The following is a 21,819-nucleotide window of genomic DNA, read 5'->3' on the forward strand; positions in this document are numbered from 1 at the left end:
TAGTACAGACAGAGTGGTCGTTAGTGCACTAGGGTCTGCCATCTGTTCTCAGGGCCTGTATGCTCCTCTTCCTGGAGAGATTCTAGGGCCCTCAGAGCATGGGCAGGGTCAGCTGCTGGCCTGAGGTGTTGTGGCTGCAAGAAGGATGGGGTATGATCTGGCTCTGCTGAGACGTCCCTGGCATCAGTTTCTAGGCAGTTGTGTTTGCAAATTTGATGAGTGGGGAGGGTGGGAGTGTTTGGGGTTCCAGCTTATTTTAATTGGCTAGAATTCTAGAGTCTAAGACTACTCAAGGACTGCCAGAGCTGGCAGATGCCTTTTAGAGATCCAGCCCTACCCGTGCTGCTCCAGAAGGGGAAGGTTTTCTCCCCTTCCGTCCCCTTGGGGAAGAGAAGGGATGGGAGAGAATGAATATTTCATACCCACTTGTGTCAGGGCTTTCCTGCCAAGGCGGAAGGGGTGCTGCCCTCTTTTGCAGATGAGAGACCCCACAGGAACCATCAGGTAGTCCTAAATTTATATCCATATGCTCCCTAAAAATGCAATAATCATGGAAGTCATAATGGCTGGCGTGTCTTGAGCACCACCTGCACACCAGAGCCTCACGGAGGCCTCACAGCTGTGCGTGGGAAGTGTCAATGCCAGAGAAGAGACAAGGCCCGAAGAAGGCAAAGGGGTCTTCCCACTGTCAGTGCCCAATGCGATAGAGAGAGGGCAGAGGCCTTGTTCCCACCTCTGGAGCCAAATCTGGTTTGGGGGAAGGGGTGATGGAGCTGAGCCCCTCCCTCGGGGGGGGGAGCACCCCGCGGCCCCAGACTGCCTCTCCTCTAAATTTCTTGCACCTGCATCGTCAGTGATTTAGACAGTTAGATTGGGTTTGAGACAGTTAGATTAGATGAGGAAGCCGAGTTTCTGTGCTCACCAGGGCTCCCTGGGAAACAAGTTGGTGTTACCCACAGGGCTGCTGGGAGCGGGGGTGGCAGGCTGGGTCTCAGAGGTGAGTGGGACTGGGGATGTCAGATTCCTGTCAGGGGGGCTGATTTCCCAGCCCTTTCCTTGGAAGCAGACCAGCTCCCAGGGAAAATGGAAATAATGACCTTTTACTAATTTCTCTTTCCACACAATTGCTTTTTGTTTTCCTGCCCCCTGATGGAAGGTGGGCAGAACTCAGACAGAAGCCTGGAAATCCTCAAACCATCATTTCCCGTCCTCCCCCTCCCGCAGCCCCACTTCTAGCAAAGCCACTGGGACTTAGAGCAAACCCCAAGTGACAGATGGCAGGCACACTCATCTGGATCAGCGCAAAATGAGGCTTTAGAAAATAAAACTGGAGTGCCTCTCCTGTGCTTCTCTGTAGGTCTCCTGGGAATACCCTCCAGAGGAGGAGAGAGGACCCTCACCCACCCGGCACCCTTGGTGGGCCACAGTCCCAGGCCTCAGAGGCCTGCCCTGCCAGGCTCCCTCTGGCTGGCCTCTTGTACACGCTTACCTCCTTGGGTCCCTGAAAGGGCACAGTGAACTGGAGAGGGTCTAGATCCATCCCCACCATTTGCTAGCCATGGTCTTTGGCCACTCATGTGACCTCTGGTGCCTTGGTTTTCTAATCTGTGCAATAGAGAGCTCCAGCGTCCCGGAGCATGTTTCAAATGCCAAATGCACATGGCCCTGGGCTTGGTGCTCAGGCTCTGCTACCCTCCCTTCCCTCAAGGATCGCAGCTGGTTCGCTCATTCTCTTTTCCCTAATCCAAGAAAGATTTTCCTCCTAATTCCTATTTCCTGGGACAACTGAGGTTCTCATGTGAGACCCAGTTTGATGCTGCATCCCCCAGCTACTGCCCTTCTGCTCATGATAGTCTATTCCCTGACTCTGTAATTTCTTTAAATTTTCTTGATGTGGTGACGTTGTGGAAGACTGAGGAATGAAGGGAGTAGCCACAGGTCCAGCCTGACTTCTCTGAAGTCTTTCATTATGTGGGGCTGGGGACACCCAAGGGCCTGTCTTGCTTCTTAACTCTGTTATCCATGGGTGGGTGCCACCGTGTACCTATGGCTGTCATGATAGTGTAAAGGCCAGACCTGGCTTTCTAAGAGTTGCTCAGTGAGTGGGTGGCTGTCCTTATATGCAAGGACCATTAAGCGTCTGTCCCTACATGCAACTCTCCCTGGTCATCTCGTGTTCCTTCTGTGCTCCATACTTAATGGAAGGCATCAGAAGATGCGTGGCACACCCATGGCTGCCCCTCCTCCGTGAGCAGGATGGTGAGCCAGGACGATGTGGGGGAGGGGTGCATCATTTTATGAAAAGATAGTGGTGGGACAAGCCCCCAGCATTGTCTCTTGAGCCTCTGTTCTTCTGATTTGCCTTTCTTACTTCCACAGACTGAATGCTGGGTCTGATTAGCCAAAATCAGCTTTCCTTGTCCCATAGGGTGTCCTCCCCGTTCTGCCATGTCCTGACTGCGGGAGGGGCCACCCAGCTGCCCGCAGACTTAGAGCCTGGGTAAGCGGTCATCCGCTTAGTGTCCAGTGCAGTCAGTGTCTGCCCAGGGCATGCTGGGAAGGAGGGGATTATGGAGGGAGCAGTCACAGCTGTTCCCCAGACCCCCCTGGATCAGCCAGCCTCTGACTTAAGCCAGTGGGGCTGTCCCCGGTTGGCTTCACACTGATCACCTCTGGGACAGTTGTGCATAATGATTGACATGGCGGGAAACGCTGTGGTTTGCAAATCATGTCCAGGCCTTAGCACAGTTTTAGTTTGGGGAGTGGCTCCATGGAGCAGGTGGGTCTCTTCACTTGCTGACCTCAGTTTACAATTGATGGCAGGGAGTCTCAGAGAAGGCTGATAACTGGGCTGGGGAACACAGTGGGTGTATCATTAGGTTAAAAGCACTCAACAACCAGTGCCCTAAACAAGGACATGTTTGTCATTCTTGCTGACCTGGAAGGCCTAACACAGCAGGCTGTGAATGTCACCCAGGCCAGCTGGAGTGTGTCCTCTCAGCCTCCTGCTGTCATCCTGAGCATGTAGCCTTTGTCCTCAGATTTGGCCCTGAACTCCCAGGCGTCTAGTCCATGTTCCAGGTAGGAAGCAGGTGGGGGCGGGGGGAGGAAGAAATGAAAATGCTAAGTTTAACCCTTAAAAAGCTCTCCTCAGAGCCCCAGTTCTGCTGGCATCTCATTGGCCAGAGCTGAGTCTTCCGACCATTTCTGGCTGCAAGGGAGATGAGGAAGGGGAGAATTTTAGAAGGAGCACTTTGCTCTTTGGTACAAAATCGGAATTCTGTCATAAAAAAGAAGGGAACGACAGATGTTTGAGTGCCAACCAACACAGTCTGCCATAGTTTATAAAGCTCCCAAGCCAGGATTGGCAGCCAAAGAGATGAAATCTTTAAGGAATACTAAGTGACAGGTGCTGTTCCCCACTTGCCAGCTTATGGACGGCATAGACCGTGTAAATCTCTCCATGCACGCTCTGGGCCAGACCCCATTGGCAGCAGGGCCAGCCTTTGCCTCTGGGCACTGACAGTGTGGTTGGGGAGGCAGCTGTTACACAGATATTTGTAAATGTGTTGTGGTGCTGCCTTAAAGAAGGGAACGTGGGACCGGGTGTCATGGGTATGGTGGGTGGCAGGAGGTGCCTCCTTGAGGTGTGTGCTGAGGTCTTCTCAAGTCTAACACATCAGGGTGCGTGTGCCTGCAGCGTAAGGGAGACGCATGTTTTAGGAGAGAGGGAGGAGCAGATCTCTCTGTTTCTCTGTTCAGTGTTAGTGTAACCCAGGATATGCTATGTGCGTGGCTCATCCTTGGCGATGCCGGGAAGATAGAGTCATCTGCAGTCAGATAAATGTGGGGGCATGATTTACTGCATCCAGCATGGGGGGAGGACTCAGTGCACATTGCAAGGGAAGGTTTCCCTAACTCCTTCTGCACAGAGCGTGAAACAGGAACCTCGATGAGAACCGGCTTTAAATTCCAATAGTCCAAATCGGAGGTTGGTTCACATCCTGCTGCACTGTTCAGCCGTGTGTCCTTAAGCAAGGTACTTAACCTCTCTCAGCCTCAGTTTTCTGTGCAGTGTGGGTCACTGTTACCTAATTGGGTTGTAGTGTGGATTTGATGAGAAAACATGTGTGCTACCCAGGGCAGGCCTGGTAGGAAGTGACAGCCAATATGATTACTATGGTTCCCATAGCTGTTATCACCTCCAGGATCGGAGAGAGCAGCTTTCTAGACACATCCAGGGCAAGCAAGAGAAAATAGGTGTAGCCCAGATATTTCTGTCTTATACCCCCTGGCTGGAATAGACCCCGTGAGCAAGGTCTCCTGAGGTCTAGCCTGGGATTCTGGATGCTGGAGGAGTAACTGTGTTCCCAGACACCATCCTGGTCAGAGGGGACTTCCCTGGTGAGCTGAGACAGGCGACTTTCCTCCTTCAGGCAAGAGGACAGGCAGTGTGCTGGGCCATTCTGATGTCCTGGGTTCCTTACACCCTCTCTTTGGGAAAACGTGGGGGACACAGGACAGATTTCTGTCTCCAGAACACTGGGTGATTCATCTCCACCGGGACAGAAAGACAGAATGTTCTTTTGGGACCGAAGAGGACAAAGGCATGTGTTTGTGAGTGTTTTAATTCTCCTATTCAACCTCAGACACAGTCTTGGAGATTTTGCCCAATGGAGAAAGAGTGCCCGAGCTAGCGTAGAGGCACATGTGCATGTGTGTGTGTGTGTGAGAGAGAGAGACTTAGGGGTGGGACTTGGTCACAGGTAAGATCTCCTTCCTGTGTGGGCTGGTGGGTCCAGAGCTGAGACCCCATTGGAAAGGATCCAGCGGACCTTGGGCACAAAGGCACAGGGCCCAGCCAGTGAGGGCTCTAATCACGGTTCTACCACTACAAGTTATGACCTGGGGAAGTTGCCGCAGTTTCCTCAGCTGTGAAAGGGGTTTGGTAACGTTCCCTGACTGACTCTTGGTCAGGTTAGCAAGCTTAGCAAATCTTCTTCCCCATCTATGTCCACCTGCGACTAGCAGGCAACCCTGCACCTGTGTGCCCCTCGCCATGTTGCCGCCACTTTCCAAGGCTGGGTTGTCACCAATTGCCTCTTCTTTTGAGACCTGCTGGGCCTGTTCGTCCAGGGCAGCACTGAGGCGGGGGCCTCAGGAACAACACTGTGGTTCTCGAGACAGGTAAACTCTTGGTGCTCCATGAGGCTCTGCCAGCCTTGGGGCAGGACTGACTAGAGAATGTTCCATCACAGGGGGTAACACTTGTCTTTTTTGTGCCAGGCTCAGATCTTATCAGATCTTTTATCTGACACATATTAAGACTGAGGTAGCTTCTTCCTGAACTGGGGGGGTAAACCCTCAGATCTACTTCTGGCTCCACAGCTATGAAATCTTAAGGCTTCCAAAGAAACCTATTGTCCCTTCCCACTCTTGGAGTTGCCAGGGATATTTTTGGCCAGCCAGGCTGGGTGTCCCATATCTACCACAGCCTCAAAACTCACAGCTGCGTGTTCTGTGGTGCTGTGCTCGGCCTCCTAAGGAGCAGGTGGAAGAGGCTCTCTCCTGTCTCAGAGGTGACAACACAGAGACTAAGAGGGCTTGGAAAGGGTCGAGCTTGTGTTTGAGTCCTGATGTCCATAGTCGGTGGGGACGCTGCCTGGCCTGGCCTATTTTTAGAGGCAGCCATGTGGGTCAGCTTGGGAGACAATGAAGAATGTGCCCCCACAATGGGCCATTGTCCCCAATGTGGCTCCAGGGCCAGGCAGGCCCAGCAGATGATCCCTGGCCCCCACGGGACATTGCTCCATCCCCTATGGATTTTTCCAGCCTTTTTATGGGCAGGAAAGAAATGTTGGGCCCAGGGGGGAAGAGAAGGGGCAGGGAGATGGGGTAACCTGTGTTCTGGGGACTTAACCCTATTGGATAGTCAGGATGTGGCCCAGGAGAACCCCTTGCTGGGCCCAGGTGCTACTGGGGAGCTGGGCCTTTATGCCACCTCCATCACCTTGCAAACATTTCCCCATGTCTGTGTGGTTCCAGTTCTTCTCCCCTTTCCACAGGAGGATGAGGGTAGTCTGGGTTTTGCTGGCAGCAGACATCTCAAAGTGGGCACTGGGAACCCGCATCTCTGTCCAGGATGGAGAAGAAGCAAGTCCTTGATAAAAAAAAAAAAAAACAGCACTGAGATTTCAGGCTCTGCTGGTAGAGCCAGGAAATGGGGATGTATTTTTTCTTTGTCCTGTAGCCTGTGTAGACTCCACCTTCCAGGGCCACCCACAGTGGAGAGCCTGGGACTTGCCCACCTGCCAAGTCCTGTGTGTCTCCAGTGTCCCCAGGGGGTGAGCAGAGTGTAGACTCATCCCTGTTTTACAGATGTGAGCCAGGGAGGCAGACTTGGCCCTGGTGGGTCTGTCCATCCCCTCTTCTTTTTCTCAAGAGAGGTTGTGAAGCTGACCTTCCTCTCTCTATATAGTGGTGACCCATGCAGGTCACATTTCAATGAGCTTCTAGAGGCAGGTTTGATGGCATCTGTAGTGCTCTGAATCCTACTTCGATGCCTCCTTTACACTTTGGAAGATAAATGTTGCCTGCTGATCTGAGGGGGGCCTTCCGGAGCCTGAGTATGTGCCTCTCCCTCAAGGGTGTGACGCTGAGACACAGGGGGGCCACAGAGAGTCCGACCATCTGGGGATCCATTTTGGTCGCTTCCTTCCTATATGGCTCTAGGCCAGTGACTTCACTTCCCTGAGCTGGCGTGGGTTCTGCAGCCCTGGAAGGGCTCTTGTGAGGAATGAGGGCCTGGAGGGACCTGAACAGTCTTGGTGCCTTGTCTTCAACAGCCTCAGGACTCTGCTTCCCCTACTAGTCCGGGTGGGAGGAGAGCCCAGTGTGGAAGCATTTCACAAGCATGTCACTGCCCTGAGACATGGAAGTCCCTCAAAAGAGATGAGTGACTTGGGTCCTTGGGAACTTCTGGTGACCCTGAGGAGGGTGGGGACCCAGGGCAGGCATGGGTTGAAGGGTCAGTGGGATGACAATTGCAAAATGCTCATGGCCACCCTCTTGAGAAGTTCTATTGAACACGGCAGGCAGAAAATTGATCCCTGAATGCTTTGAGGTACTTGGAACAAGGGCAGGGTAGCTTCTGTAGGAGAAAGAAAAATGAGCATGGCTTCAGCTTTTAGGAAGGAGTCTTGGAAGGTTTAGTATGGAGGGGAGGGGAGGGGAGTGGGGATCACTGGCCAAGTGAGCCAGCTTGAGGATACAGGCTGGAGAGTTGGCTTTGACCAGGATAAGAGCCACCTGGCCCTCTGAGAATGGAGGGTTGGAGGGAGGATAAATTTGGTATAATTTAAGATTCTTTTGGTCAACCCAAAATGGCTCATGTGGGATAGGAAGTTGTTGGTCCATGTAACTGAACATCTGGGTGAGGGAACCATTGCCCTGACCTTTTATCTCTCTTTTCTACCTCCAGGCTGGCTAGGTTTTCAGGCAGGCTCTTGCCTCATATTAATAGTGTGTCCACTGTTAACTATCCTAACCCTCCCAGGCTTGTTAGGATAAGTCCAGTCCAGTTCCCCAATTAGCTAGAAGTGAGCATGGTTGGCTCTAATTGGCCTCAGCCAACTCATGTGTCCTTCTCAGAAGTAGTCCTTGCAACTGGAAGGTGGAAGGCAGGAATTGACCTTGGCTTATTAAATGTGAGGTAGACAATGTCAACAGACCTCCTAGGACTGACAGTGCAAGGGGTAGATTCCTAGAAGAAGGGGGCTCTCCTTGGAAGTAGGGAATGAGTTCTGGGTAGTTCTGAACCATCAGATGTCCCTCACAGATACAATAAGCTGAGGGGGGTGAGGCATGGGAGCAGGTGAGCTCAGGACTTCTTGCCTCCACTTAAGGTGGAGAAAGCTAAGTCTTAGCAGAGAAGGCCGCTGGGGCTGTCCCTTTCCTGGAGGACTGTGCAATTAGCAGCACAGTCTGATCCAGGCACTGTTCTCTGTGAGAGCTGGGCTTCCCTTTCCCTCCCTCATTCTGGGAGTGGTTTCTGTTCAGAGAGACCTGCTGCCTGAAACCCAAGGCTTCCATGGCCACACATGAGCTCCCACGAAACACCGTCAGAAATGTGCTGGGAGTCTTTAGTCAGTTAATACAGCCATGTGGGTGCTGTGAACCCCACCTGACAGGCCCTTTGCTCTCTTTCCTCAGGAGCAGGACATCGAGACTTTACATGGCTCCATTCACGTCACGCTGTGTGGGACCCCCAAGGGAAACCGGCCCGTCATCCTCACGTACCATGACATTGGCATGAACCGTAAGTTCTGTGGGGCCAGGGTTCCCTGCTCAGCAGACTCCCAAGACAGTAAAGGAGAAAGGCAGCCAGGAAGGGCTGGTGGCCAGAGCTGACTGCTTCTCTTTTCTGGGACTTCCTGGAGCTGTTCTGGGAAGAACTCTTGCCACAGCCTGGAAGAGCCAGAAATGCACCATGTGTGGGCATGGAGTTGTCTGTGTGCCCAGAGTCACTGGGAACACAAGCAGCTCTCCACTGTCTGTCTGTGACAGAGCCTTGGAATGTGTACAGATGATTTTGAGTATTTTCACGGCGTGTGTAACTGTCAACACAGTCAGTGGTGGAACATTTTCATCACTCCACAAAGAAATCCTATACCCTTTGTCTGTAGTGCCCCAATCTTCCACCCATCCCCCTTCCTTCAAGACTAACCCCCTATCTACTTTCCTTTTCTATGAATTTGCTTATTCTGGAATTTTATATATGTAGATTAATATGTAATTTTTGTGTGACCAGCTTTGTCCATAAAGTTTTCCAGGCCTGTCCATGTGGTAGCATGTATCAGAGTTGTATTCCTTTACTGCAGAATAATACCCTATTGTATGGATAGACTGCATTTTGTTTATTCATTCTTTAGTCAATGGACATTTGGGTAGTTTCCACTTTGGGACTATTATGAATAATGGTGCTAATGAATGTTTAGACAGGGAATTCTTATGATTACCAGAAGGGTTTCTACATGTAGGTTCCCTATTTTTCATAGATGGGAATGGAATGGGAGGTACTTCATGTTAAAATTACATGGGATTGAGGCAAATCTTTCCAGGATGATTCAGAAGGCACTTAGAGGCCTTCCTGGTCCAGTAATCATTATGAACCTGAGTACTGTAGGCTGGGCGTTGCTCGATTTTTGATTGATGGGCAGGCTAATTTTCATTTTTCCCCATGACATTTATTAATTAAAAACTTGAGGCTGGGGATGAATTGGGTCACTGAAAACCCATCTTTTCCCTTCATGTCTACTTTTCTTTTATCTCACTTGCTCTGTTTCCCTCTTACCCATTATGCACCAGGTTTGATGCTAGGTGTTTTGATATCCATCATCTCGTTCCATTGACTGTGTCAGGCACATGGAATTCCATATGGCAGTATTATTCCCCCATTTGGAGAGACTCATTTTTAGTTCCAGTAGGCTAACTGCTATAACAAAGTCCTCTGTGGCTTAACGTAATATGTGTTTACTTCTCACTCCTATAATAATTTGGTGGGTTCTATATCTGGCAATTCAGGGACTCAGGGTATGTGTTGCTTGTGGTTCTGCCATTCCCTGGAGTTTTGGAGACTTCTGCTGGCAACACAATATCTGGTACATAGATGGGAGAAAAGAGAGAATCTTACAGGTGTTGTGAGAAAATGGCGAGCCTTTCATGTGATTGGTCAGAATCTGATCATGTGGCTGCTCTCAGTGCAAGGGATTCTGGGAAATGTAGTCCAGCTGTATACCCAGGTGGAAAACAGATGTGGTTGGGTGAGCAGCTGGGCATCTTTGCCTCAGACCCTCAGCAGTTAGGAGACTGAGATTACTCCAAGGCCATAAGAGCAGAGGATCTGTTCTTTACCTACCTCCTTGTTTGGAAATTCTTGTATTTTGCTATGTATAATGTGCTCCTGTGTGTAATGCACACTCTTGGTTATGGTCTAAACTTTCAGGAAAAACATATTTCATTTTAATTTTTTTAATTAAATTATAGCTGTGTACAATAATGCAATCATGGGGTACAATGTGCTGGTTTTATATACAATTTGAAATATTTTCATCAAACTGGTTAACATTGCCTTCATGGCATTTTCTTAGTTATTGTGTTCAGACATTCATATTCTACACCTAGTAAATTTCACATGTACCCTTGTAAGATGTACTGTAGGTGTGGTCCCACCAATTACCCTCCCTCCACCCATCTTCCTCCCTAGTTTTTAATTCACATATTTATTTGTTTACATTTTGCTACCGGTTTTTGTATTATAAAGGAATTTTAGCATTTACTTTTTAACATGAGGAATTTTATGTAACAAATAATTACAAAGCACAGGAACAGATACAAGATATGAGAAATTTTGTGTACTGGTAACAAATAATACTACCCATCTATACTGCGCATCCTTATTTCTCCCTCAAAAATACGGGCAAAAGTGTATACATTATATACCACAAATTGTGATATGCATGTTCTAGTGAGTGCCCCAGATGTGAGAGTTTAGCATTATCCAGAGAAGAGAGTATTAGTGAATGAAGCACTCTACCTCATGCCAGGGCCACTGTAATCATCACTAATGGGAAAGCCACAGGAGACTAGGAGCCCCTCTCAGCACCAACTGCAAGTTTAAGATTCACCTGCCAGATATCACCGTTGGCCCATGACTTATTCTTGCCTTTTATCACCAGAGGAAAGTAAAAATGGGAAAACAGCAAACAAGATCTGTGTTCCTTCTTCTGAATGCACTTTGCCAGCAAGCCACCTAATTTTTTTCTCATCTTTCTCCCCTGCCTGCTCTTCAGACAAAACCTGCTATAACCCCCTCTTCAACTACGAGGACATGCAGGAGATCACCCAGCACTTTGCTGTCTGCCATGTGGATGCCCCAGGCCAGCAGGACGGCGCTGCCTCCTTCCCCATGGGGTGAGCTGGGGGTCTCTTGTCCTATGAGCCCTGCACAGTGGAACCTGGGGGATGTGGGAGTATTATTGTGGTAAAATAACAAAATTTATTATTTTAATCATTTTTTATGTGGCAAAATATATATAACATAAGATTTAGTGTTTTTAAATATTAAGTTCATTGGCAGTAAGTACACTCAGACATGTGCAGCCATCACCGCCATCCGTCTCCAGGACTTCCAAGCAGAGACTCGGAGCCCATTAGATGCTATCTTCCCATTCCTCCATCCCCTGCAAGGCTGGCTTTAAATGGGTGCTCTCAGCCCGCACCAAAGTGGGAGAAGGGCTTGACATGACCAAATAGTGAGGAGAAAAACCTCAAAAGTCAGGAAGAAAAATAGAGAGAAGGAGATAATATTGATGGAGTACTTACTATGCATCCAGGTTAATTATTTTTATTTTAAAAAGTAATTTTCACTTATGTATGGCTAGCTATGGGTGGCTGGTGTTGTTACCTCCTTTTCCAGATGAAGAAACTGAGGCATAGAGGTGTTAACTACTCAGCTCAAGGCCACACAGCTTCAGAATTGGGAGTCTGGCTATAACTCTAGCGTGCAAGTACAGGGCCCATGTTCAGGTGATGCTTGTACGTCCCACCCTCCTCAGCGTGCGGCGGCTTGGGACATGGCCTTTTAGTTTCCCATTGTGCAGCTGTGGTCAGACTGTTGAGCCCCCAGTCAGCACCACTCAGATGGACTTCAGAGATGCCCTTCCCCCTGGCCCCATCCCCTGTCAGGAACTTGATGCTGTGATTAAACCAGGGCAGGGGAAGGTTCTTGGGTTTAAAGTCTTCTAGAGGGGCCTTGGCATTTACAAATAGATAGCTTTTTTGATTAGCATTCAGAATTATCCTTAATAATTAACCTTTATCAGAGAGCTAGAAAAGGGACACCCAGGCACATAGGGCTAATACCTAAAACTAACAGCTTATTAAAACAGTAGAACATGGTTAATTGTTAGCCAGCAGATAAAGCCTGAGGTGTGCCAGTAAACCTGTCTGTTTGGACCAACTGTTTGAAAGATTTGGCACAAAGTAGAAGTTCTTGGCTCCCCATGGAGAAGTTTTAAATATATCCAGAGGTCTGGGCCCCATCCCCAGGAATTTGGAGGCAAAAGGCAGGGTGTAGGTGATAGGAGTGTGCAGCTGGTGGGAATAGCTTGGTTCTGCCTCCTATAGCGGGTGAGGTGGGGTTCAGGGTTTGAGGATGTCCCAGGTGAGCCCCCTCCATGGCTGGGGTCCTGCCCATTCTCGCTGTGGAGTCTGCTTCCCACATAGCAGAGACCTTGTGAGCAGAATCCAGTTGTCTCCTGGCTGTGCACCAGCCCTGGGGGCAGGGAGGAAGCTAAGGTGCTAATGTCAGGTGCTGAGGTGCTAAGTGGCTTCTCCAGTGTCACACAGTTTGTGTGTCCATACTAAGCCATGGCCACTCCAGGCAAGCATGATGCCTCTGCCACTCTTCTGCTGGGGGCCTTCTCAGCTCAGAGGCTGCAGAGACATGGAGTCAGATTGGACTCCTGTGACCACGTCAGTGTCACTTCTTCCAAGAAGCCCTCCCTGACCACATGCTCACACAGTCCTCCCCGTCTCAGTCTCCCCTCCTGACACTCTGAGCTCCCTTTGTAGCCTTTGTTGTGAGTCCCACGCCCGTGTTTCTGTTGACTCGCTGGCTGGCTCTGCAGCTGGCCATGTCTGCTTGGCTCAGCCTCTCTCCACTGCCTCACCAAGCCCCTGGCACGTGCTGGGATAATCCTTCCACCTGTGGATGTTCCCCTCCGTGCCTGCTCTCCTGGCTCCTCCCTGAGGAACTATAAAATGCCTTCTAGTCACAGTCGCCCCCACCCCTACAGCATCTCAGAGCAAAAACCAAACACACACAGGGAGGACAGCCATTTCTGGCCAGCTGCTTGTTGGTTGTGTGAGGCCAAGTGGCTCATCTCTCAGCCCCAGGGATATTTGTGATCTGGAAAGGGGGGACAGTCATAGCAGCTTCACAGAACTAGTGCAAGGATTTAATGAGCTAGAAATGCTCATAAAATACTTACATGGGGCCTGGAGCATAAGACACCATTGATGGTTAGGGGGTGTCATGGGGACCTCAGAAGGAGGGTGAGACTCTGGGTGCACAGGGCAGGCTGCTGCTAGCGTGTCCCTGTCTAGACCCCCAGCGTCCAGGCTGTCACTAGCTGCCCTCTGTGTCTTCCTCAGGTACATGTACCCCTCTATGGACCAACTGGCCGAAATGCTTCCTGGAGTCCTTCACCAGTTTGGGTAAGAGCAAGGGGTCAACTCCCCCAATCTGCAGAGGAGGGTGGCTTTCAGCTTCCTCTTCTCCTGAGGACTTGATCTGGCCTGCCCACAAACTTGGGGTTGGAGTTTAAAGATTAGGCAAGAAATGAGCTCATCATACTTTGTAAACACCAGTCTTTGCGCAGTCTCTGCGTTCTGTCTGCCTCCTGTAACCTCAGCTTTTCTGCCTCAGTGAACACATTATATTACGTAACGACAGCCACCCCAGCCACCTCACCCACCCCACACTTGCCTCCTGTTCTTCTGTTCCCTTCTCCTTCCAATGGAATGTTCTGGAACACGGTTGCCTGAGACCTTAGCTTCCCTCTCCAAACCCTCTTCTTCCCAATGCTCCTCTCTATAGTGAGCCTTTTGTGTGATGATAATACCTCTTGGTTCTTGCTCAATTTATTTTCATTTCAAGTTTTAGAATCCAAAATAAAGCTTAAGAGTGGGCAGCAGTGATGCCGTAATAGGCCTTCCTGTAAATGTCAGATGGTCTTTCAGAGCCTGGGCGGCAGCCAGGAAAAGAAAAAAAAAAAAGAGAAGAGACAAGTTTCTCCCAGGTCACCGTCTCTGTCCAGTCATAGAGTGTGGTACATCTCGGGTGATCCATATACATCAAAGCAGCCTGTTTTGGCTTTGCCTGGCTAGCCAGCCACCCTCAGGAAGTCCCGAGGGGGTTGTCAGGGCCCCTGCCGCTCTTTCCTGACACGCATTTTCTTTCTGCTTCCAGGCTGAAAAGCATTATCGGCATGGGAACAGGAGCAGGTGCCTACATCCTAACTCGATTTGCTGTGAGTTCCTTTTTTTTTTGCAGTTTAAAAAATTTACATTTTAAATAAAATAAATTCAAGATTAGGGAAGACATTTGGATAAGCATGAAGAAATCCACAGGGACAAAGAAATGAGCTGTGTGTGTGCGAGAGTGTGTGCTGTGTACTCACACACGTGTGCTGAGGCTTTTCTTCTTCCTCTCCTGAAAGGTGACAGTGGCCATGTTCTATGGTCATTGGCTTTGTTTGGTTAGTTGTCTAGTGTGGACAGCTGCTCACTGAGAATTCTGCTGTGACACTTGTTGGGAAGAGCTGCTTGCTTTTCTGCAGTGCAGCGCTCCTGGATCCTAAGTGATTCCAAACTAGAATCAGAGACACCGCTTACAGGGCCTTTGCCAAACTGTCATTACTTCGGACCCAAGTCAAGTGCTGCTGGCTCCTTTGTGTACTTACCAAACAACTGTTTAAAGATGTCACAGTGCTCATCTTAACCGCCATAGGTATTTTGACTAGCTGTTATTGGCTGGCGTGAATACAAAATGACCTGGCTGTCCAGGCCAGTGTTATTCAACCTTATTTATCTCACGGCACAGTTCAACCTCTAGTTAAACTTTCTTGGCACACTAAAATCATGTTGATAATAAAAAGAATAAGAAAGTATATACTTATGGTGCTTTGGACTTCTTTTGAAAATATAAAGGATCTTTAAAACTTTTTGTGGCACACCTAAGATCCTCTCACGGCATACCAGTTGAAAATCACTGGTCCAGGCTGCCAGCGGATTGAACAGAAAAGCTCTCAGCTGTATCCTGTACACACACACGCAGAGTTTGGCACTGCCTGATGACATTTTGATTCATGACAGACTGTGTATCCAGTGATAGTCCCATAAGATCATGGCACCATATTCACTGTTCCTGTGCTCTGTTTAGACCTGTTTCTAGACACAAGTAAGTTCCCTCGTGTTGAAGCTGCATGTGTTAACATGCTGTTTGGAGTGTAGCCTGGGGAGCAAGAGGCCATACCGGGGAGGCTAGGTGTGTACCAGGCCGTAGCATCCAGCTTTGTATACGTACACTGTAGGATTTTAATGACAAAATGTTCTGACATGTTTCTCAGAACATTGATGCATAACTGTGTATGCACGTGTGTTTGTGTGAATATATAGAAGTGACAGAATTGCTCCTGCTAGGACCAGAGAGCACTTAGGCACCCCATCTGACCTATGGGTTCGGTGGTATATTCCACCCACTCAGTCACTGGGGAAGCTGGGGCTCAGCGAGCTGATGAGACTTGCCCCGGGCAGGTCTTTGAGGCGCGTGTGTTACTGCCTCTCCCGACGCTTCCTCTTTCCCTTATCCACCCTCTGCAGGGCCTGATCCAGTGTCTGCTGAGTTGGAACCTCATTTCTTCATAGGGTGGGAGTCGGGGGATGGTGACAACTCATGAGTTTGGGAGCCCCATGCTGGGCACTTCCCTCAAGCTTCGGTTTGACTTTGAGTCCACGCTATTTCAGATTGCCAGGCTGTCTGTCTCACTTTAAGTTTTTAATTGCAGCTGAACAACCCTGAGATGGTGGAGGGTCTTGTCCTCATCAACGTGAACCCTTGTGCAGAAGGCTGGATGGACTGGGCCGCCTCTAAGGTGAGGCTGGGGGCCTCCGTCAGGTGGGTGGGGTCCCTGCGCGCAGCCCCTGCCTTGAGCAGCCTTGGAGCTCTCTTCACCCCACTCCTGCACCACCCTACTGCCCACTGAGGGAAGACAGCGGTTTTCATCTGCTTTGCTTAGAATTGTAAACATGACCTCAGTTATCTGCCACTCACAAAATTTCAGTAGGATTGGATCTAAGCCAGGGATACCATGGGCCACTGGGCCAGCTTTGATAAGCATCACTCAGATTAAAAATACTTGCTGGCCACCTAACCTGTGCTGGGCTTCTTGATAAATAAGACTTCTACGGATGAACAAGACAAAAGCCTCCCATCTCAGGAATTCACATGTTATTAATGAAAAAGAAACGTGTATTTAGTACTGACTGTACCACTGAATTTCACTGTAATAATTAGCTAACATTATCGAGTTTGCTGTGTGCTAGTTCTAGTTGTTCTAATGTGTACATTACCTTGTTTGATCCTCAAAGTAATGCCAGGAGGTGGGAATTTTGATGACCATTTTACACAGGAGGGAAGGGAGGCTCAGAATGGTTAGGGAAGTTGTCCAGGCTCCCACGCAGCTAGGCAGTGGGGCTGGGGCTGGACACAGAACCCTATTGCTGTATGGTCTGTGGGCTTGACTGTACCCACTTCTTGGACTCCTGTCCAGGGTGGGAGACAGGCAGGCTTGGGCTGCAAAACAGGCCACTTGAACAAGAGGAGGCCTGAGCTGTCTTGGGAAGCTGCACCCTGGCTGGTGTCCTGTGGTTTCTTGTTTATCTTTTAAAAATTATTATTGTTTTTTTGTCCCCATAATGGCCTCAGTGTTTGCCAAGAGGGGGGAAATCAGTCCAATTGAAATAGGACAGGGCCTTTCAAGCTGGGCTAATCCTGGCTTCTCATTTTGAGAGGATGTTTTTGCCAAGTTTGGGATAGCTGTTTGAAGGGGTCATACTGCTCCGTCCACTTCCCATCCCTGTCCTGGAAACCCTGATACTATATATTTTTCCTTGACCATTCTACCAGAGTGCGGGAGCACCTTCTGTCCTGCCTGCATGACATTCAGGAGCGGAACACACTGTTTTTCATTTGATTTTCCAGCAAAGGAAGTGACATTTCATTCAGCCAGTTGGGCTCCTTGATAGCTGTTCTGAGCCCGACTTGGAGGGCTGGGGACGTTGACCACTTGCTAACACAGAGCCTGAGATGTTTATGGGGTTTAAATATCTGCACCATAACCTTTATTTCCAACCCTAGTCTTGGAGATAGAAGACCTATATCAGGGGCCTATTGTGTGTCAGGCACTAGCGTCAGACACTGTGACATATGGCGCTATACCTTGTGGTCCTCACCTTGACTTTGACATTCCTGGCACTTGCAGTTCCAGATGAGAAGTCTGAGGTCCAGGGGTCTGTAGCCTGTCCAGTGCCCCACAGGTGGGGTATGGCCCTCAAGGGCCAGCTGAGGACTGCCAGGTCTAGAGCTTCTCCCCTACCAGTCCTTGCCTGATGCCAAAGTTAGTCAGCACACACTTATGGAGCTCTGGCTGTATAGGGAGCATTTATGGAGCTCCTGCTTTATGCCTTATGTTAAAGGCAACATGGAGAGTGGTAAAGAGGAGGTCATTGGTGTCTCAGTATATTTAGAAAGAGGAAACTGGCTTGAGAGAGAAGGCTAGGGATGATAGATATGAGATAGTCGGAGCCAGGCAGAACTTAGGGTATAGACTGAGGGGCCCAGTGTGTGTTTACAAGAGGTGAATGGGGGCCTTCTGCTGAGGGACTGGTGAACTTCTGAGCAGACAAGCTAAGAGCTGGCTGGGTCTTTATGCAGCAGCGATTTGCTGTGAACCTCCTGTGCGTGGGCTCTGGGAATGAGGGATTAGAAGGAGCCCCAGGCCCAGCTATCCAGGGACTCAGGTCCAGTGGGAACTGGAGACAGAAACCGAGTTCCCACCAAGGCAGGTGTTTTATTTGCGAGGGGAGCTTGACATCTGCTCTAGAGAGCAGAGTGGTTTTGCTGACCTTGTTAATTCCTATTAATTTCTTGTTCCTAATCCACCTACTTTGATCTTCTGCAGATCTCCGGATGGACCCAAGCCCTGCCTGACATGGTGGTGTCCCACCTCTTTGGGAAGGTGAGTGGCATGACCTGGAATTGTGTTGTCCACACTCAGCAATTAGTTGTGTGATGTTCAGCACAGGGCCCAGCGGGGGTGGAGACAGACAAGACACAGTCAGTGGCACCCCATCCCAATGCCTATGAAATAATGTGACAATATTCATTCATGAGTGACAAGTTCTTCTCTTTTTATATATAGATCCTTTAACAGCCTTATTCAAGTACTATAAATTGTACATGTTTAAAGTGTACCATTTGCTACATTTGATATGCATATATCTGTAAAACCTTCACAGAAGCCAAGATAATGAATACCTTTATCACCCCAAAAGTTTCCCCGTGTCTGGTGGTCATCCTCCCCTTCTTCCTCCCTAGGCAACTTCTGATCTGCTTCTGATCACTATGGATTAGTTTTCAGTTTGTAGATTTTTATATAAATGGCCCCACACAGCATGTGCTTATTTTTTATCTGGCTTCTTTCCCTCAGCATAACTATTTAAGATCTATTCGCGCTGTTGAGTATTTCAATAGTCCATTCTTCTTTCAATCTGCTGTTGGCAGGATTGTGACTCCCACAGGTTCCAGGGGAGAGCGGGCTGCCGACATTCCTTGGCGAGTGGGAGCTCACCCAGTCTGACTTCACATGACCTCTGACTTCACATGACTTTCTCTATTTCAAATCTCCTGTGTTTTTTCTCTGATAAGGATATTTTCCCATGGAATTAGGGTCCACTGGGATAATCCAGTATGATCTCATCTCAAGATCCTTAATTAATTATACCTGCAGAGACCATTTTTCCAAATAAGATTACATTCACAAGTTCCAGGGGTTTGACATGGACATATCTAGAGGGGACCACTATGAGGCCTCCCGTAGTTCTCTTTCCTCATTTATGGTTCATGTCACAGTATGTAACACATTTTGTCTGCCCTGAGTGTGTCATCTGAAACTAACAGAAATTCAGAAAAATTCCAAACTGGTGCTTCTTACTTTTTTGGAGAAGGGTTGTCAGGTGTAGAGTTGGGCATCTGACCTGATTGTACCCCTAGTTCCTTGGAGACTGGCTGGTGAGGATATTTATTGGTGCCCCCAAGTTGCTGCAATTATGTTTTGATAGAAATCCCCGTGTAATCCCTCAGATTATTTTTTCCTGGTTTTTCTGTTGATAGCCAATTGGCCTCCTTGCTGCTTAAATGATCATGGTCTGTTCTGATGCAGCTGAAGCTTGACATGGGCTTTCTTTGCTACCCCCGCCCCTTGATTTGGTTGCCACTGGTCTCATCAGACTTCATGTGAAACCTACAGTGTCTGACATTATACAAATGAGAAACAGAGCAAGCTTATAACTCATTTGTCCCAAATCACATTTGAAAGCGTCCAGAGAGAGGGAAGGCAGAGGCTGACGGTCTTCAAGGCTCTGCTGTACCCCCTGTGGGAATGGAAATTGCTGGCCTTTCTGCCTTTCTGGTGACTTCCAGTTACATGAGTTGGTTCTGTTTTTCAAGCTTGAAAAACTTAAACTCTTCCCATTAAAAAAATAATTGCTAACATTCGCATCTTGTTTTACTGTTTGTGGAGGGCTTGTGTGTGCACACCTCTATTAAGTCCCACAAGCTGGTCAAGTAGGTAATATCATTCCCCTTTTATGAAGGAACTGAGGCTCAGAGAGGCTAAAAAATACACCCCCCAGATGGAGAATGTTGAAGCTAAGCTCTAGATGCAGAAGGACTGAGTTCAAATCAACCCCCCCTCCCCCCGGGGGATGAGCCCAGAGGAGGTGCTTCACCTTTCTGAGTTTGGGCTTGTTCCTGCTACCAGCTGATAGCCCAAGCCCCTGTGTGCTTCTGGGTCCTGGTATGCTGCTTACCCAGAGATTTCCTTGGTCCCATAGCTGGCTTGTGGATTAGTCGTTGTCTTTACTTTGTGCCCAAATAACCTGGAGAATAGAGAGAATAGTGGCCATTCCAGGGCCGTAGCACAGTGAAGGATGTGCTCTCACCTCTCCAAATGCAGGAGGAGATGCAGAATAACGTGGAGGTGGTCCACACCTACCGCCAGCACATCGTGAACGACATGAACCCCGGCAACCTGCACCTGTTCATCAACGCCTACAACAGGTACTGGAGTCGGCTGGCTGTGGGATTGCCGTTTATCAGGGCCCCGCTGTAGGTCTAGGACATGAGGCGAGGGAGCGGGGCCTTGTAAAATTAGTGGAAGGTGCAAGCCCTGAATTTGAGCAAATAGATTAATAGTACAGGAGTGCCCAGAAGGGACCCCAGGTATGGAAGGTGGTTCTGGAGTTCCACAGACCTCACAAGGATCTGAGCTACTCCTCCAGGCCACCGGGGACCAGGCATCAGAAGGCTGTGATTACACACCTGAAAGGTTGATAGTCAGTGCCTGTGACGACCTTCATGAAAGGCCGTGTGAGAAAAGTCAGGTGAGAGAGCAGCTCAGCGGCCTGGGAGGCCAGGAGGAATGCAGGACGCCCTCGAGGAGAGAGTTTGTGGTTTCAGGGACAAGGAGGACCTGAACACAATCTTCTGCAAAGGTGTTTATCTGGAGCTCAGCTAGGCACGGATCAGAGTCCCTGGTGTCAGACAGCCATGGATTCTGGAATCTTCCATGGCACTCAGCCTGCCATGCTAGCTCTGCACAGAGGCTCCCACCAAGAGGTTAGAAGTGAGCCTCGTCAGGTTTGTGTCTCAGATGCTAATACTTGACGTCATGAAGTTAATTAGTGTGTATAGCAGAGTTTGGTGTCTGTCTCCTCTTACAGTCCTGCCAGCATCTCAGCGTGGGAGGCTCTAATATTCTCAGTGACCCATGAAGCAGAGGCTCCAAAATGCGTTTATTTAGCAGACGTTTACGGAGAGCTGGAGGGGGGTCAGGCTTTCAGCTAGGCACTAGGGACACAGAGGAAACCAGCACAAAGGCCACACTCTTCCTCTCCCTCATGGACAACATAGCAATTAACTGATCCTCTTGAAAACCCCACTCTGAGGACATATAACCATTGTCATTTCCTGCTGAGAAACTAAAGGCACAGAAAGGTTTAGTAATCTGTCCAAGGTCACACAGCCAGAAAGCAGCAGAACATGGTTTGAATCCTGCTTGCGGAGAGCGGGCTGCACACAGGCAGGGGAGGGTGAGTGGCACCTGGCCAGCCCCATGCTGGGCCCCACAGTGGTACTGGCAAACTGATGGAGGGCTGGAAAGGAAGGAATGAAAGGATCAGGTTTGAGTTCTAAAGAGAGCATGTGGCTGCACTTCAGAGGACTTGGAGTTGGTGAGGGTAGGGCTCAGACTACGGGGCAAGAAGGCCACTTGGGAGGCCAGCCTGTTTTTCAGGTGGGGACTCTGAGTGAGGATGGGAGTGTGGACCCTCTCTAGTGGAGGGCGTGATTTGTGCTCCTGTTAAAAAAATAAAAAATCACAGCCTAATTTGGGACAAAATGAGATGGGCTGCAGTCACTGGAAACACCTAAGGCATGCTGTCCCTTTAACCACTACCGTGGATGCCAAGAGGCTGTGCTATCCTGAAAGCTGCAGGGTTGGCAGAGCGGGAGGTTTCCCAGGATGTCCTGAACCTCTGGGCTTGGCTCAGCAGGGTGGGGGCCTCATCCAGGGCAGGGTCTGCTGATGCTAATGGTGTGATTTCTGCCTGCAGCCGGCGGGACCTGGAGATAGAGAGACCCATGCCCGGAACCCACACGGTCACCCTGCAGTGAGTTGCTTTTCTGTCCCCCACCACTTACGGCTGCTTAGGGTTGCAGTGGGCCTTCCTTGTGAGTTTGGCGGGACTGGCGTGCTTGTGGTGGGACAGTACAGTCAGGGAGAACTGGACGGATTCTCTTCAGGGACTGAGTGGTGCCCAGTCTGGCTCAGCCCTCTTTAGCCCTCTTTGTATGCAAGTCTTATCAGTTCTTGGGGTGTCCCCACGACCTGGTGGAACCCTTGATTTGGGGGAAGG

The 21,819-nt window shown here is 49.4% G+C and overlaps 1 protein-coding gene across 1 annotated transcript in view; it reads left to right on the top strand.

The window, feature by feature from the left end:
* Nucleotides 1-21,819, top strand: part of NDRG1 (N-myc downstream regulated 1) — a 53,690-nt gene that overhangs the window by 21,493 nt on the left and 10,378 nt on the right. The window contains exons 4-11 of the mRNA XM_003792865.3: nucleotides 8,212-8,317; nucleotides 10,851-10,971; nucleotides 13,216-13,278; nucleotides 14,033-14,093; nucleotides 15,630-15,716; nucleotides 17,805-17,861; nucleotides 19,860-19,963; nucleotides 21,517-21,573. Of these exons, the coding sequence (XP_003792913.1) occupies nucleotides 8,212-8,317; nucleotides 10,851-10,971; nucleotides 13,216-13,278; nucleotides 14,033-14,093; nucleotides 15,630-15,716; nucleotides 17,805-17,861; nucleotides 19,860-19,963; nucleotides 21,517-21,573 (656 nt within the window). The remainder of the gene's footprint in view (nucleotides 1-8,211; nucleotides 8,318-10,850; nucleotides 10,972-13,215; nucleotides 13,279-14,032; nucleotides 14,094-15,629; nucleotides 15,717-17,804; nucleotides 17,862-19,859; nucleotides 19,964-21,516; nucleotides 21,574-21,819) is intronic.

The sequence above is a fragment of the Otolemur garnettii genome, unplaced genomic scaffold (assembly GCF_000181295.1).
Source record: "Otolemur garnettii isolate 467f Iridium unplaced genomic scaffold, OtoGar3 scaffold00062, whole genome shotgun sequence".
NCBI classification, from domain to species: domain Eukaryota; kingdom Metazoa; phylum Chordata; class Mammalia; order Primates; family Galagidae; genus Otolemur; species Otolemur garnettii.